Source organism: Trichomycterus rosablanca, chromosome 11, assembly GCF_030014385.1.
Source record: "Trichomycterus rosablanca isolate fTriRos1 chromosome 11, fTriRos1.hap1, whole genome shotgun sequence".
NCBI classification, from domain to species: Eukaryota; Metazoa; Chordata; class Actinopteri; order Siluriformes; family Trichomycteridae; genus Trichomycterus; species Trichomycterus rosablanca.
This window is the reverse complement of record NC_085998.1, coordinates 14,777,154-14,791,351: the sequence shown is the minus strand read 5'-3', so window position 1 is coordinate 14,791,351 and position 14,198 is coordinate 14,777,154. Positions and strand designations below refer to the sequence as shown.

Sequence of the window (14,198 nt, the reverse complement as noted above, 5' to 3'; positions counted from 1 at the left end):
CACATGCACATATGATAAACAGTAAAATGAACAAAGTAAATAGATATGTAAATATGTAATGTAAAACCAGTAAATAAATAAAATTGGTGTACTGTACTACTGGGGAGAAATTTCATTTACCTTGTGTGGTCGAGAATGCCGTAATCATATAGTGGGGACTAGTGGGGAATATCTATTAGTCTGAGTCTGAAGCACTGCTGGTGAATACTGGAGCCATGCTGGTGCATAACTAAGCACGAGAACATGCAAAAATTAAGCATAAAACAAAGAGAAAAATGTGAGAACAAAGTGAGCCTCCCGACAAAATAATGCCTATCACTCATGTAAACATAGAGACGTGCGCCGGCCGGCTAGTAGACAATTACTGAACTACTGGTCATGTAGGTAAATGGTAAATGGTCACTGGTAAATGTACAGTAGGTCTGTTAAATCAAGGTTCCACTGTATTTGATTTTGAATTTAATTTAAAAAATATTTTACTTTGTCATTATGGGTGATTAAATGTAGATTAATGAGTACAATGGTAGTTATATCTATTCAAAATCAAATCCACCACAACATAATAAAGTTTACAAACAGTCAAGGGGCCTGAATAATTTCTAAATCCATTGTTTCCTATCTATAAAAACTGAAACACTACAATAGTTACAATATACACTACATGACTAATGCTATATGTCACAATGATTGAAGTCAGGTGTTCGACCCTGACTAAGATGAAACGGTTGGTAAAAATGAACAATATTTAAAGCCTTCTAATAACATTCTCTCTGCTGTGGTATCTGATTTTGTTGCTGCTGATCGGCTGCTATAGCTTAAAGAGCTGTTTTTATTCATTGCTCGCCTCTTTGCCTCCTCTGATTAATTGCCGGGGCTGAGCTTGTGAACAGCACTGCTGAGTTAGCGTAGTAATGAAAATGGAAGCCCTTTCTGCAGTCTACTGCAGGTGTATGTTTAGTCTGCTACATCTCTATTTTTCCTTGTGTTCCTTTTCATGAATGAAATGAGAGCTCAGGAATTCAGGACCACTGCATGCAGGGCTCATAAATTATGATTTATCATGTAAGGCATGACATTCTGCAGTAATCTCAGCAGCCGTAATGAATTCCTATACAGGTCACCAGATCCAGAGCCGTGTATCCAATTACCAGTTTGTTATTGGTATTTGTCCAGTCCTGTTATTGCAGAATAATGTCTCCTGTTACAATTAAAAAATAAATAAATAAATAATCTTTAAATCGGCTTCACAGTCTTTGTTGTACTGCCACTATCAGATTTTTTAACATATAAAATAAAACATATACTGTATATGAAATTTAAATCATGTAATTTTGGTATATAGTCAGATTCTTGCACACTTCTCCTTGCACACTTCTCTCAGACATCAGTAATCTATGAGCATCCACAAGAGTGTGCTGCTGTTTCCATAGTGACAGCTAAACCCCGAAATTGCCTCCTCTTACAAAATCATTAGTTTTCTCTTATCTTTTCTGATGCCTTGAATAAACAGTAATTTACTATAAGATCAAACATACGTGGATACTTGACTATGAGCCTGTTGGTCTTCCTATATCAAAATTATAGGAAATAATATGCTTGCCCCCTCCGTCACAGTTATAACAGCCTCCGCTCTACTTGGAAGGCTTTACACAAGAGTGTGTGTGGACCAGGCAAATGCTCATTTGAGTAGGCGAACACAAATATTCAGAGAGGCACTATAAAATCTTGTGCAAAGCCTTCTCAGAATAGTGGGGGTGTTCTAGCCATATAGGGGCACCAGGTTAGAGAAGGCAGTAATTGCCAACAACACCTTTGCATAAAAGTGCTAATGTTATTAATTTGTGAGGTCTAAATATTTTCCCTAGATCCATTTCGTATGCCTATCAAGTTATACTTCATTGTTCATATGTGTAAGTATACACCGATCAGCCATACCGTTAAAACATTTACATTTACATTTTCAGCATTTAGCAGACGCTTTTATCCAAAGCGACTTACACAATGAGCAATTGAGGGTTAAGGGCCTTGCTCAGGGACCCAACAGTGGCAACTTGGTGGTGGCGGGGCTTGAACCGGCAACCTTCTGTTTACTAGTCCAGTACCTTAACCACTGAGCTATCACTGGCCCACCTCCTTGTTTCTACACTCACTGTCCATTTTATCAGCTCCACTTACCATATACAGTGGGGTCAAAAAGTATTTAGTCAGCCACTGATTGTGCAAGTTCTCCTACTTAGAAAGATGAGAGAGGTCTGTAATTTTCATCATAGGTACACTTCAACTATGAGAGACAAAATAAGAAACAAAAATACAGGAAATCACATTGTAGGATTTTTAAAGAATTTATTTGTAAATTATGGTGGAAAATAAGTATTTGGTCACCCACAAACAAGCAAGATTCCTGGCTCTCACAGACCTGTAACTTATTCTTTAAGAAGCTCTTCTGTCCTCCACTCGTTACCTGTATTAATGGCACCTGTTTGACCTCGTTATCTGTATAAAAGACACCTGTCCACAGCCTCAAACAGTCAGACTCCAAACTCAACCATGGCCAAGACCAAAGAGCTGTCGAAGGACACCAGGAAGAAAATTGTAGACCTGCACCAGGCTGGGAAGAGTGAATCTACAATAGGCAAGCAGGTTGGTGTGAATAAATCAACTGTGGGAGCAATTGTAAGAAAATGGAAGACATACAAGACCATTGATAATCTCCCTTGGGGTCAAGATCTCATCCCGTGGGGTCAAAATGATCATGAGAACGGTGAGCAAAAATCCCAGAACTACACGGAGGGACCTGATGAATGACCTGCAGAGAGCTGGGACCAAAGTAACAAAGGCTACCATCAGTAACACACTACGCCGAGAGGGACTCAAATCCTGCAGTGCCAGGCGTGTCCCCCTGCTTAAGCCAGTACATGTCCAGGCCCGTCTGAAGTTTGCCAGAGAGCATATGGATGATCCAGAAGAGGATTGGGAGAATATCATGTGGTCAGATGAAACCAAAATGGAACTTTTTGGTAAAAACTCAACTTGTCGTGTTTGGAGGAAGAAGAAAAACCCAAGAACACCATACCTACTGTGAAGCATGGGGGTGGATACATCATGCTTTGGGGCTGTTTTTCTGCAAAGGGGACAGGGCGACTCCTAACTCAACCATGGCCAAGACCAAAGAGCTGTCGAAGGACACCAGGAAGAAAATTGTAGACCTGCACCAGGCTGGGAAGAGTGAAAGGGGACAGGGCGACTGATCCGTGTTAAGGGAAGAATGAAGAATCTCACATGTATCGTGAGATTTTAAGCCAAAACCTCCTTCCATCAGTGAGAGCATTGAAGATGGAACGTGGCTGGGTCTTTCAGCATGACAATGATCCCAAACACACCGCTCGGGCAACGAAGGAGTGGCTCCGTAAAAAGCATTTCAAGGTCCTGGAGTGGCCTAGCCAGTCTCCAGACCTTAACCTCATAGAAAATTTGTGGAGTCCGTACAGTGTGTGCAAACCTGGTGAAGACTTACAGGAATCGTTTGACCTCTGTCATTGCCAACAAAGGTTATGTTACAAAGTATTGAGTTGAACTTTTGTTATTGACCAAATACTTATTTTCCACCATAATTTACAAATAAATTCTTTAAAAATCCTACAATGTGATTTCCTGGATTTTTTTTTTCTCATTTTGTCTCTCATAGTTGAAGTGTACCTATGATGAAAATTACAGACCTCTCTCATCTTTCTAAGTAGGATAACCTGCACAATCAGTGGCTGACTTTTTGGCCCCACTGTAGAAGCACTTTGTAGTTCTACAATTACTGACTGTAGTCCATCTGTTTCTCTACATACTTTTTTTAGCCTGCTTTCACCCTGTTCTTCAATGGTCAGGACTCTCCCCAGACCACTACAAAGTAGGTATTATTTGGGTGGTGGATCATTCTCAGCACTGCAGTGACACTGACATGGTGGTGGTGTGTTAGTGTGTGTTGTGCTGGATATGAGTGAAGTTTTAAAACACATCACTGTCACTGCTGGACTGAGAAGAGTCCTCCAACCAAAAATATATCCAGCCAACAACGCCCATGGGCAGGGTCCTGTGAAGGTCTAGAAGATGACCAACTCAAACAGCAGCAATAGATGGACGATCGTCTCTGACTTTACATCTACAAGGTGGACCAACTAGGTAGGAGTGTCTAATAGAGTGGACAGTGAGTGGACTCAGTATTTAAAAACTCCTGCAGCGTTGCTGTGTCTGATCCACTCATACCAGCACAACACACACTAACACACCACCACCATGTCAGTGTCACTGCAGTGCTGAGAATGATCCACCACCTAAATAATACCTACTTTGTGATGGTCCTGTGGGGGACCATATTTCCAGGAACTACCCAATTAGGTTTTTAATTGCACTCAATTCTGAATAGCACTTTTTATCCTGCACCATTGCTTGGGATGTGAATCATCTCTTTGTCCAGCATATCCATGTACTGCCCACAGTAAGTCACGTAGAAGCCGCCTCGGTGTTTAGATCAACTTTCCTGGTATCACATTGCTGTAGTGTTCAATTAACCTTTATTTAACTAAATATGACCAAAAGCTCAAGCAAGCAAGGCCGGGATGCTGATTTCATCACACCTTATAAGCTTATCAATGCACTGTAGATCAGCCAGAGATAAATGTTTCCCACCATAAGAGGAGAATTTTTTTCCTATCACTCCCACTCCAAAATCGTTAAACTGAGTGTATGTGCCAATACAACAGCTTGACTCACACACTGCCAGAATTTAAAAAAAGAAATGAATAATTGCACAACATGGAAAGCACACAATAATTTGTTTTCTATCATGAATAAATCTTTCATGGATTGGTGTTTTGTCCAGGAAGGTCCTGCCTTGTTCCCAGCATTTTGGGGTGGAACCGGAACCACCCAGATAAAGCGGTTAATGAAAATAAAATGAAATTAAAAAAAGAATAGATAGTGCAATAGACATTAGTATGACTCACATCATAGCCACTATTACGGATGCCTTTTCTGGGCCGTTCTCTCATAACCAGCAGGTCCATCTCGGTTCCCCCAGGACTTGGACTGTTTAATGACTGTCTGCTCCGATATGCTGGATGTTTCACCTCAGAGTGCCTGCAAATACACACACACACATCTTCTACAGCAAAGGAAAAAACATGATCATGTTTATACATTTAGCTTAAAGATTATTGGTACCTGTGGCAAACATGGATATAGATCATCATGAAAAAATGCTTTTGTTTAATTACCTTAATTTTAGAAAAGAATTTACCTTTTAACTGACGTAAATGTATTCCAGAAATATAAAATAAAACCCTTCAAAAATGTTTTTAACACACACACACAATAAAGAGAACCCCTAGAAATGTGAATGAAACATGTCCCGGGTTTAATGTTTCTTTTAAGTTCTCCTTACTGGTTAGCAGCTTATAGGTAATCATGACTCGATGTTTTACTGAAGTATAAATATAAATTAAGAGACTTAAAGCCCCTACATAGGGTCAATCAACGATCTCACATTTTACAGATCAGGAATATCACTTGGCACCATTTCTATTTATTTATTTATTTATTTATTTATTAGGATTTTAACATGTTTTACACTTTGGTTACATTCATGACAGAAACGGTAGTTACTCATTACACAAGATTCATCGGTTCACAATTTTGTATCTCCAATTCACCTCACTTGCATGTCTTTGGACACGGGGAGAACATGCTAACTCCACACAGAAAGGACCGGGACTGCCCCATCTGGGGATCGAACCCAGGACCTTCTTGCTGTGAGACGACAGTGCTACCCACTAAGCCACCGTGCCGCCCCTGCCACCATTTCTAAGCAACTTTAGATCTTAAGATTTCTCCCAGTGTAAATCAGTACAATAAATTTCATGTTTTATTTAAGTTGCATTGAATTAAAGACAAGTTATCAATTCAAGATTTGAGAAGTCACATGTGCCTCGATTCAGTTATTCATCTTAAAGCATAATATACAATTACCACAGTGGAACTAAAGGAAAATGTATTTCTGATTCTGATGCACCTTGAAATGTCACTATCTGGACCAAAAGTGGAGATAAAGTGCCTCAATCCATACACTACTGTATGAAAGGGTATAATAATTAATATATTTAGTGCTTAGTTGTGTGACTACAATGAATTACTACTACTTCACAGCTTCAGTTTGTAATATGTGGGTGGTTACATTGTTCCTTTTTTTTTTTAAATAAATGAACTTGCAACAAGTAAAAATCATTTTATTTTCTGAGTAGAAAAGTAGGATGGGCAGTTGTAGTCTATCTATCTATCTATCTATCTATCTATCTATCTATCTATCTATCTATCTATCTATCTATCTATCTATCTATCTGTCAATTTAGTTAAAGTTAGATGAATGCCTTCTACAAAAGTGTAAATAATAGTGTAAATAATATTTTAACACTAGTTGTATCAGGTTTAAACATGATTAACATTGATATTGATATTCCTTAGGTGGAAATACACTTTATGGACAAAAGTATTGGGGCACCCTTTTAAATTTTTGAATTTTCAGCCACAATAATTGCTAACAGGTGTAATAAATCAATTATCTTAATGAATGAAAGTGTGTTTCTAACTTTGCATCAACAATTAAGGGAAGGCCCTTTCCTGTCCCAGCATTACTGAAAACCTTGGTTTAAAGAAACTCCAGTGACCTGCACAGAACCCTGACCTCAGCTTAACTGTACAGCTTTGGAATGAACTGGAACATCAACTGAGGATTTCCTATCCCGCATCACTGCCTAGCCATACAAATGCTCTTTAGACTAAATGTGCACAAATCCCCACAGACACAAGTCTTGTAAGAAGTCTCAGAAGAGTGGCTGTTGTTACAGCTTAAAAGATCACATAGAGGTCACTCTATTTTAATACCATTTGTTTTTTAAAATGGAATGTCCAACAAGCTCATGATCAGGTGTCCAAATACTTTTGGTTGCATAGTATAAATGGCATACTGCTGGTATGGGCATCAAAAACAGACTTTTGCCTTATTTACAACGACTCTCCAACCCTGTCTAATTAGGCATGAGCAAATAAACGCCTGCCAATTTTTAAATTAGGCCAGCAAGTTACAACAAAGCTTTGAATATGTGAAACATTCCAGAGAGTGTCCATCAAATTAAGCAAATCCTCTTATCAACCCACAAACCACAAGTGGCCCTAAAGAAGCGCTCTCTCACCACAGCCTATTACTGATGATTACATGCCAAGCCTTCGAGTTTATCCTCAGACCCAATGGGATCCAACAATTAAAGTGAAACACAAACCCAGTGTTCAGGAGTTTTCACCAAAGCAAGGACATCAGGGTCAGCTACCGTCTCTACTTTCACTGTCACATGAGATCTAATCCAAATGTTGACAGAAGCATCTCTGTATAAGGTACCCAACACTCATATAGTAACACTATTGATGTCTTACAGAGTAATTACTCAATTAAAATTAAAGAAGGCAGCACAAAGTTTTAAATACACCCCTCCTAATTACTACATTAAAGTGTTTCAGTCCCACCACTGCTATTAAACTATACGCTTTTAACTTTGTGGCCACAGTTTAGGCAGTGCAGTCCCTGTACATGCTGTAGTGTGGAGAAAATCCAGATCCAGCAGTCTGCACAGAGCCCTGACCTCAACCCTATTGAACAGCTTGAGAATGAATTGAGATATTGATTGCAAGCCGAGCTTTCTCATCCAGCATCAGTGTCTGATCATACAAAAGCTCTTTTATAAAGAGGAGGGGGCAAATGAAGGAGGGAGCAACTTCATATTAATGCTAATGTCGTTGGAGTGGGATGTCCAACATCCTCATGGTCTGGTTCTTGCACACTGTTGGCCATATAGTGTATTACATACTAAATAGTGGGTTCTTAAACCATTGATCATGCCCAAATCTTTTTTATGCTATGTTATGCATTTTCTATACTTTTTCTTCCAATTTAGCATAGACAATTTGTCTTCCACTGCTGGAGACCCGTGGATTCGCGAGTGAGGCTGCTTTCACACATGGAGAGTCACTCACCAACCCGTGTTCCTGCACCTCTGTACAGGCGACTCAGGCTCCTAATAAGAGTCCTTACACAGCGTCAAAGACACCACCCCCTTTTTAGTCTGGTCTTTTCACACCCAACAGACTTTAATGGTCAATTTTGTCTACTGCAGTCACTGTCAATTAACAGACAAAACTGGCTGTGTCTGAGGGACAGAAGGTTGGAATAAGTTTTCCTTCATATGTGTTAAAGCTTTCTCTAGGAATCTGGGTGTTGTGTAACCAGCAAAAAACAATTTACATCACTTTTCTACAGTCACCTTCCGAAGCATTTTTCCAGCGTCGTACCAACTTTTTAATGAGTAAAAGCAAAAAATGTTTTTTGTTGAGCCCACAGCCACTGATGCACCACTGCTTTCACATCATCACATGAAAATCTTCTTCCCCTTAAAGCTTCTTTGAGCGTCCAAAAAGGTGGAAATCAGATGCCGTTTAATCCAGACTGTAAGCTCTCTCTCAGTCTCTCAGACACGACCAATTACTGCTCCTACCGCCCTCACTGTTTCCAACCAAAATATAAAAGTGCGGAAACTTTTTGAAGACCCCTCATACAAATGCCTCAAAAAGTTCTACTTCCCATACTTAGTATACTCTATTTCAAACTTTGACCTATAGACAAAACTATTTCTGCAACTTTGGCGTTCTGCACATGCTCCCATATGCTGATGATGCACTCAGTTGATTTTTAAAGAAAGTAACAACAAAACAGCCAGCTGTTCATGCTGGAAGAAGCGCTAATCCAGATAAATGACTTCATTTGTCGAGGCTCAATGACAGACCGAGCGTCACAAAATGAAGTCAAGCAGTTAATTGGAGTTTGATAGTGCCAGGCATTAAAAGTTCAAGCCATATGTTGCTGTCAATTTTGGGCTTGTATAACACAAAGGTGTAGCATGGGTCCTAGGGACCTTGGTTTAAACCTATTATAAATGATTATCTTTGTCAGCGTACAAAAAATTGGGATGCAACTTCTTACCAGATGCTAAAAATAATACATTGAAATAAATAACAACTCAATAATTCATTGTCTGTTTTACCATCGCTTTATCCTATTCAGGCTGCTAATTCATCACACGACACACATACACACACCCAATTAGGGCAATTTTTGTATCTCCAATAAATATTACTGCATATTTTTAGACTATGGGAGGATACCGGATCTTCCGGGGGAAACCCACACAGGCACAGGGAGAACATGCACACAGAAAGGACCATTTTTATTGACTGTAGTCCATCTATTTCTCTACATATCTTTTTAACCTGCTTTCACTTTATACTTCAATGGTCACAGTGGCCACAGGACCACTACAGAGCAGGTATTATTTGGGTGGTGGATCATTCTCAGCACTGCAGTGACACTGACATGGTGGTGGTGTGTTAGTGTGTTGTGCTGGTATGAGTGGATCAGACACAGCAGCGCTGCTGGAGTTTTTTGAAATACTGTGTCCACTCACTGTCCACTCTATTAGACACTCCTACCTGGTTGGTCCACCTTGTAGATCTAAAGTCAGAGACGATCGCTCATCTATTGGTGCTGTTTGAGTTGGTCATCTTCTAGACCTTCATCAGTGATCACAGGACACTGCCCAAGGGGCACTGTTGGCTGGATATTTTTGGTTGGTGGACTAGTCGCAGTCCAGCAGTGACAGTGAGGTGTATAAAAACTCCATCAGCATCGCTGTGTCTTATCCACTCATACCAGCACAACACACACTAACACACCACCACCATGTCAGTGTCACTGCAGTGCTGAGAATGATCCACCACCCAAATAATACCTACTCTGTGGTGGTCCTGGGAGTCCTGACCATTGAAGAACAGCATGAAAGGGGGCTAGGAGGTGGTTTTAATGTTATGGCTAATGGTATATATGAGCATCCAGGTAATCTAACATTTAAACTATGTGTGCAAACCATAGCAACGCTGTAGAACAACAGTAGTGCACAGCTCAGCTGAGCGAGTTCCAGCAGAACCTGCTGTTCTGCCACATTTATTGTGTGAAGTGACAAAATTATATATATATATATATATATATATATATATGAATAGGTGGGTAAGAATAAAATGTAAGTGAGCAAAGACAGCACTTTCTAGCCACTAACCATTAGTTAATTCGGTAAATGCCTGTAAGGAAATGTATCTAGCCATGTCTGCATGGGTTTTTCTCCAAGTACAATGGAACCTTGGATTTAGGATTTAGGATTTTGGATTTAACAGACGAATCTGGAAAACCACATGTCCGGTCCGATTGTTTAAAATTCCTCAGAGAAGCGCACCAAAACCAGTCGTTCATTAATTGTCCACTAGCCGGCGCACGTCTCTCTGTTTACATGAGTGATAGGCTTTATTTTATTGTGAGGCTCACTTTGTTCTCCCCCTTTTTCTCTGTTTTATGCTTAATTTTTGCATGTTCTAGAGCCTAGTTACGCACCAGAACTGCTCCAGTAGCCACCAGCAGTGCTTCAGACTCAGTGCTTCAGATACAGTATACTCTGAGTCCCCATTAAACAATCATGACAAATAAAAATAAAAAACATCTCCTCCACCACACAAGGTAAATGAAATTTCTCCCTATTAGTACAGTACACCAATTTTATTATTTATTTACAGGTTTTACATTACATATGTATACATCTATTTACATTGTTCATTTTACTGTTAATTATATGTGCATGCTTAGACAATTGTATTTTATCGACTAGTGCACCCCCCCTTTTAGTCTGGTAAATCGAGTTTCCACTGTACTTGGGTTACCTCTAACCTTGCAAAATACAGGCGGACGTTGGACTGACTGCTCTAAATTGCACCTTAGTGTGAGAAAGTGACTGGTTGTAAAAGTAAAAGCGTGTGATCCTCTGTGGATAAAAATTATATGCACCAATTACACATTCACAGAAAAGAACAGTTGCAGAAATCATTGAAATCCCATATATAGCAGTATCTAGACCATTTAGCTTCAACTATAACACATAACATCAACAAACTAACCTCCACCGAGATTTGACATATGTAGAGCTCCTGTCGTCATACTCAGGCATCCTGCTGGGTGGGCGTGTCGCTGGCATTTGCTGGTGCCCAGTTCTGTCGTGACTGTGTTTCACAGCCTTTGAGCTGGCACTGACCTCAGTTGATGGAAAGTCATAGTATCCCTTCCTTTTCGCCTTCAACCTCAGCTTATTCCTGTAATGCTCAATATCAGACCTCTGCTTCAGAGCTAAGTTCACCTACAGAGAGAAAACAAGATGAAGGGAGAAGTAAGTGTCTTTGAGATGTATCCAAAACCTAAAATAAGAGAGAGGAGTATGCAGCCCTGATTTCCCATTGGTCCACTAATTATACACATGTAAGGAAAAATGTGTCAAGCCACTTTTTGAGATGGCCCAATTAAGGATGAAAAGGCCAGGTACAGTGATGGCAAACAAGTATTTCTAACTATACTTAAGGGTTATAGTGTGTGTGTGTGTGTGTGTGTGTTAGATTAGATACCTCTCCACTGTGGACGGCTGAACCCTGACTACGGTCAGAAGATGCTGGGTATGTAGGTGGAGTTTCCACTGGTTTAACAGAGATGAGCTGCAGAGATCCCATGGAGGTGTCATAATGATCTGCCAAAAACACACACACCATGAACTCACACCTCCAATGTCATTTCAGACGCAACATCAACACCCTTACTGTTGGTCCATGCTTAATCATTACAATAAAAGTAGCTAGGTACTTACATGAATACTTTTTTTACCCAGTATTGTCACCAGTATTTGAAAGCTTCGCTATGAGTCGGATGGACATGTCACTTCAAAACCATGGTCACTAATATATGGTTGGTCAACCACTTGTGGCTTTTTCACTGAAGCTCATTCTATAAAACAGCTATTTGTCATTTCATAAATATACTCACTAATAAACTCTCTTTCTCTGTTTGTCTTAATTTGTAAAGTATATTTTGCATCTCTTAGGTCAAACACAGTCTGCTTCAGCAGCTGAGCATATGGCAGCATATGGGCGTGATGATGTGTTATACATGCTCCCTGCAACAGTGTAAATGAGAACTCTCCAAAAGGGATAATTATGTGTGAGCAAAGCAGCTGTGTTTGTCTGAGTGTATCTTTATTTGCATTTGTACCTATATAAGTCAAACGTTTACATCACTTGTGGACAAAAAGCTATTCTGCACCGCAGACATCTTCATTCCTATGCTACATGCCTAAATATAAAGTACAAAGCATTGTTTGTGTACATTATATGTAAGGCCCACCTAATTAATGGCTGTGAAAATCACATCACAAACCATGAAATAGGCAATTTGCATTTGTGTTGTGTATTCAAGTGCATTACGTTCACTGGTTATTTTGCAATATGAGGCGGTCCTAGCAATCCTACAGCAATCAGTTAAAACGTCCAAGATGTCGAAGTTTAAAGCAGCTAAAAACATGACTCAACAGGACAAAGTAAATGAGGTTGGACAAAACTAAACTGCCTTTCGGTTCCAACCAATTCTGTGGACTTGGAGAAAAACACGTACAAGAATTTTCGTCTTTGAGAAACATGCAACATGAAGCCTTGCACCTTGTCACTGGCATAATGTAGCCAGGTATATTAATCTGACATTACATTTACGGCATTTAGCAGACGCTTTTATCCAAAGCGACTTACAGTACTGTGACAGTTTATTGTCTAAGCAATTGAGGGTTAAGGGCCTTGCTCAAGGGCCCAACAGTGACAACCTGGCAGTGGTGGGGCTTGAACCAGCGACCTTTTGATTACTAGTCCAGTACCTTAACCACTAGGCTACAACTGCCCTATTAACTACATTAATGTCTGATCTCACAAATGTTCTATTTACGCAGACACAAATTAACACAGACACACTTCAAACTCCTGTGGAAAGTCTTTCCAGAACTATGAAGACTGCTATAGCTGCAAAAATAGTGGGACTCCATATTAATTGTGATAGTTTTGGAATGGTATAAGTTTATAGCTGAACCACCAATCACCAACATTTAAAATTCTAATAGAGACACAAAGACGCTTCTTTAATTTAACCCTTCACAGTCAAACAAATTTAATATACCAGTATAAAGGATTTATTTGCTTAGATTTGTTTTTGTTTAAATGTTGATTGTCGAATTATGAGTAAGTAAAATAAAATTAGAATTGCTTACTCTTTAAATGGTTTCGCTCTGATATATGTGTGAGGGTGTGTGTGTGTGTGTGCACTGTGGTTTGTGATTAGTGCTACAGCAGCAGTGAATGAATCATTTCAGTGGAGGAGTGTGACTCATATATATTGATGCTGCCCAGTACACTGCAGCTGAGTGCAGCTTTCAGTTAGAAACCACCCAAACTGAACTGACCAGACAAAAACAGAAATCACGTGAAACACTGTTTCGGTAATCTGCACTTTATTTCAACTAATGTGATACAGTGATGTGAAAAAGTAAGTGTCCCCTCTTCGTTCTGCATATTCTGAATAAATGTACTGCTGTATAACTCACTTGCACCTCAGCTTCAGCTCATGGACAGATGATCTTACATTCTCCTTAGGAATTTTTTTGACAAAGAGTGATATTTATTCTTCTCTCAATTACGATAAATTATCTATGTCTAGATGCAGGTTCACTTGTTACATTGTCACTGCCATCATTTAGTGATATTACTATCAAGAGTAACGTCACATTGTACGTCCACAGTTTGTATTTTTGGAAGCTTTTGTAAATAAATGCTTTTAATAAATAATGCTATTTGTGCGCTGTACTGAGAATAATCCACAACTAAATGATGCTAAATGGTAAAAATGTAAAAACCTTTCCATCAACATAAACTCTCTCTAAAGTAAAGATGTAAAAAACAGTCTCAGTGTGTGTGTGTGTGTGTGTGTGTGTGTGTGTGTGTGTGTCTGTACAGTGCTTTCCCTTACCATTCCTTTTCCTACTTTTTTCCTTGGTGAGATTCTGCTGTGCTGTGACTTTCTTTGTCGTGGAGCCTCGGCCCGTACCCTCCCTCACAGATTCTCCGCTGAACGCTGAACCCTCCTCGCTCGGCAACCTGCTGCGAGAAACCATAGCAACAAGGGGTGACTGTAAGCCAGGGTCCATTTA

General features: G+C 39.7%; 1 protein-coding gene across 1 annotated transcript in view; it reads right to left on the bottom strand.

The window, feature by feature from the left end:
- kiaa1549lb (KIAA1549-like b) overlaps positions 1-14,198 on the bottom strand; it is a 65,394-nt gene that overhangs the window by 8,650 nt on the left and 42,546 nt on the right. The window contains exons 14-17 of the mRNA XM_063005201.1: positions 14,018-14,148; positions 11,587-11,705; positions 11,089-11,324; positions 4,995-5,127 (exon numbers count right to left, since the gene is read on the bottom strand). Of these exons, the coding sequence (XP_062861271.1) occupies positions 4,995-5,127; positions 11,089-11,324; positions 11,587-11,705; positions 14,018-14,148 (619 nt within the window). The remainder of the gene's footprint in view (positions 1-4,994; positions 5,128-11,088; positions 11,325-11,586; positions 11,706-14,017; positions 14,149-14,198) is intronic.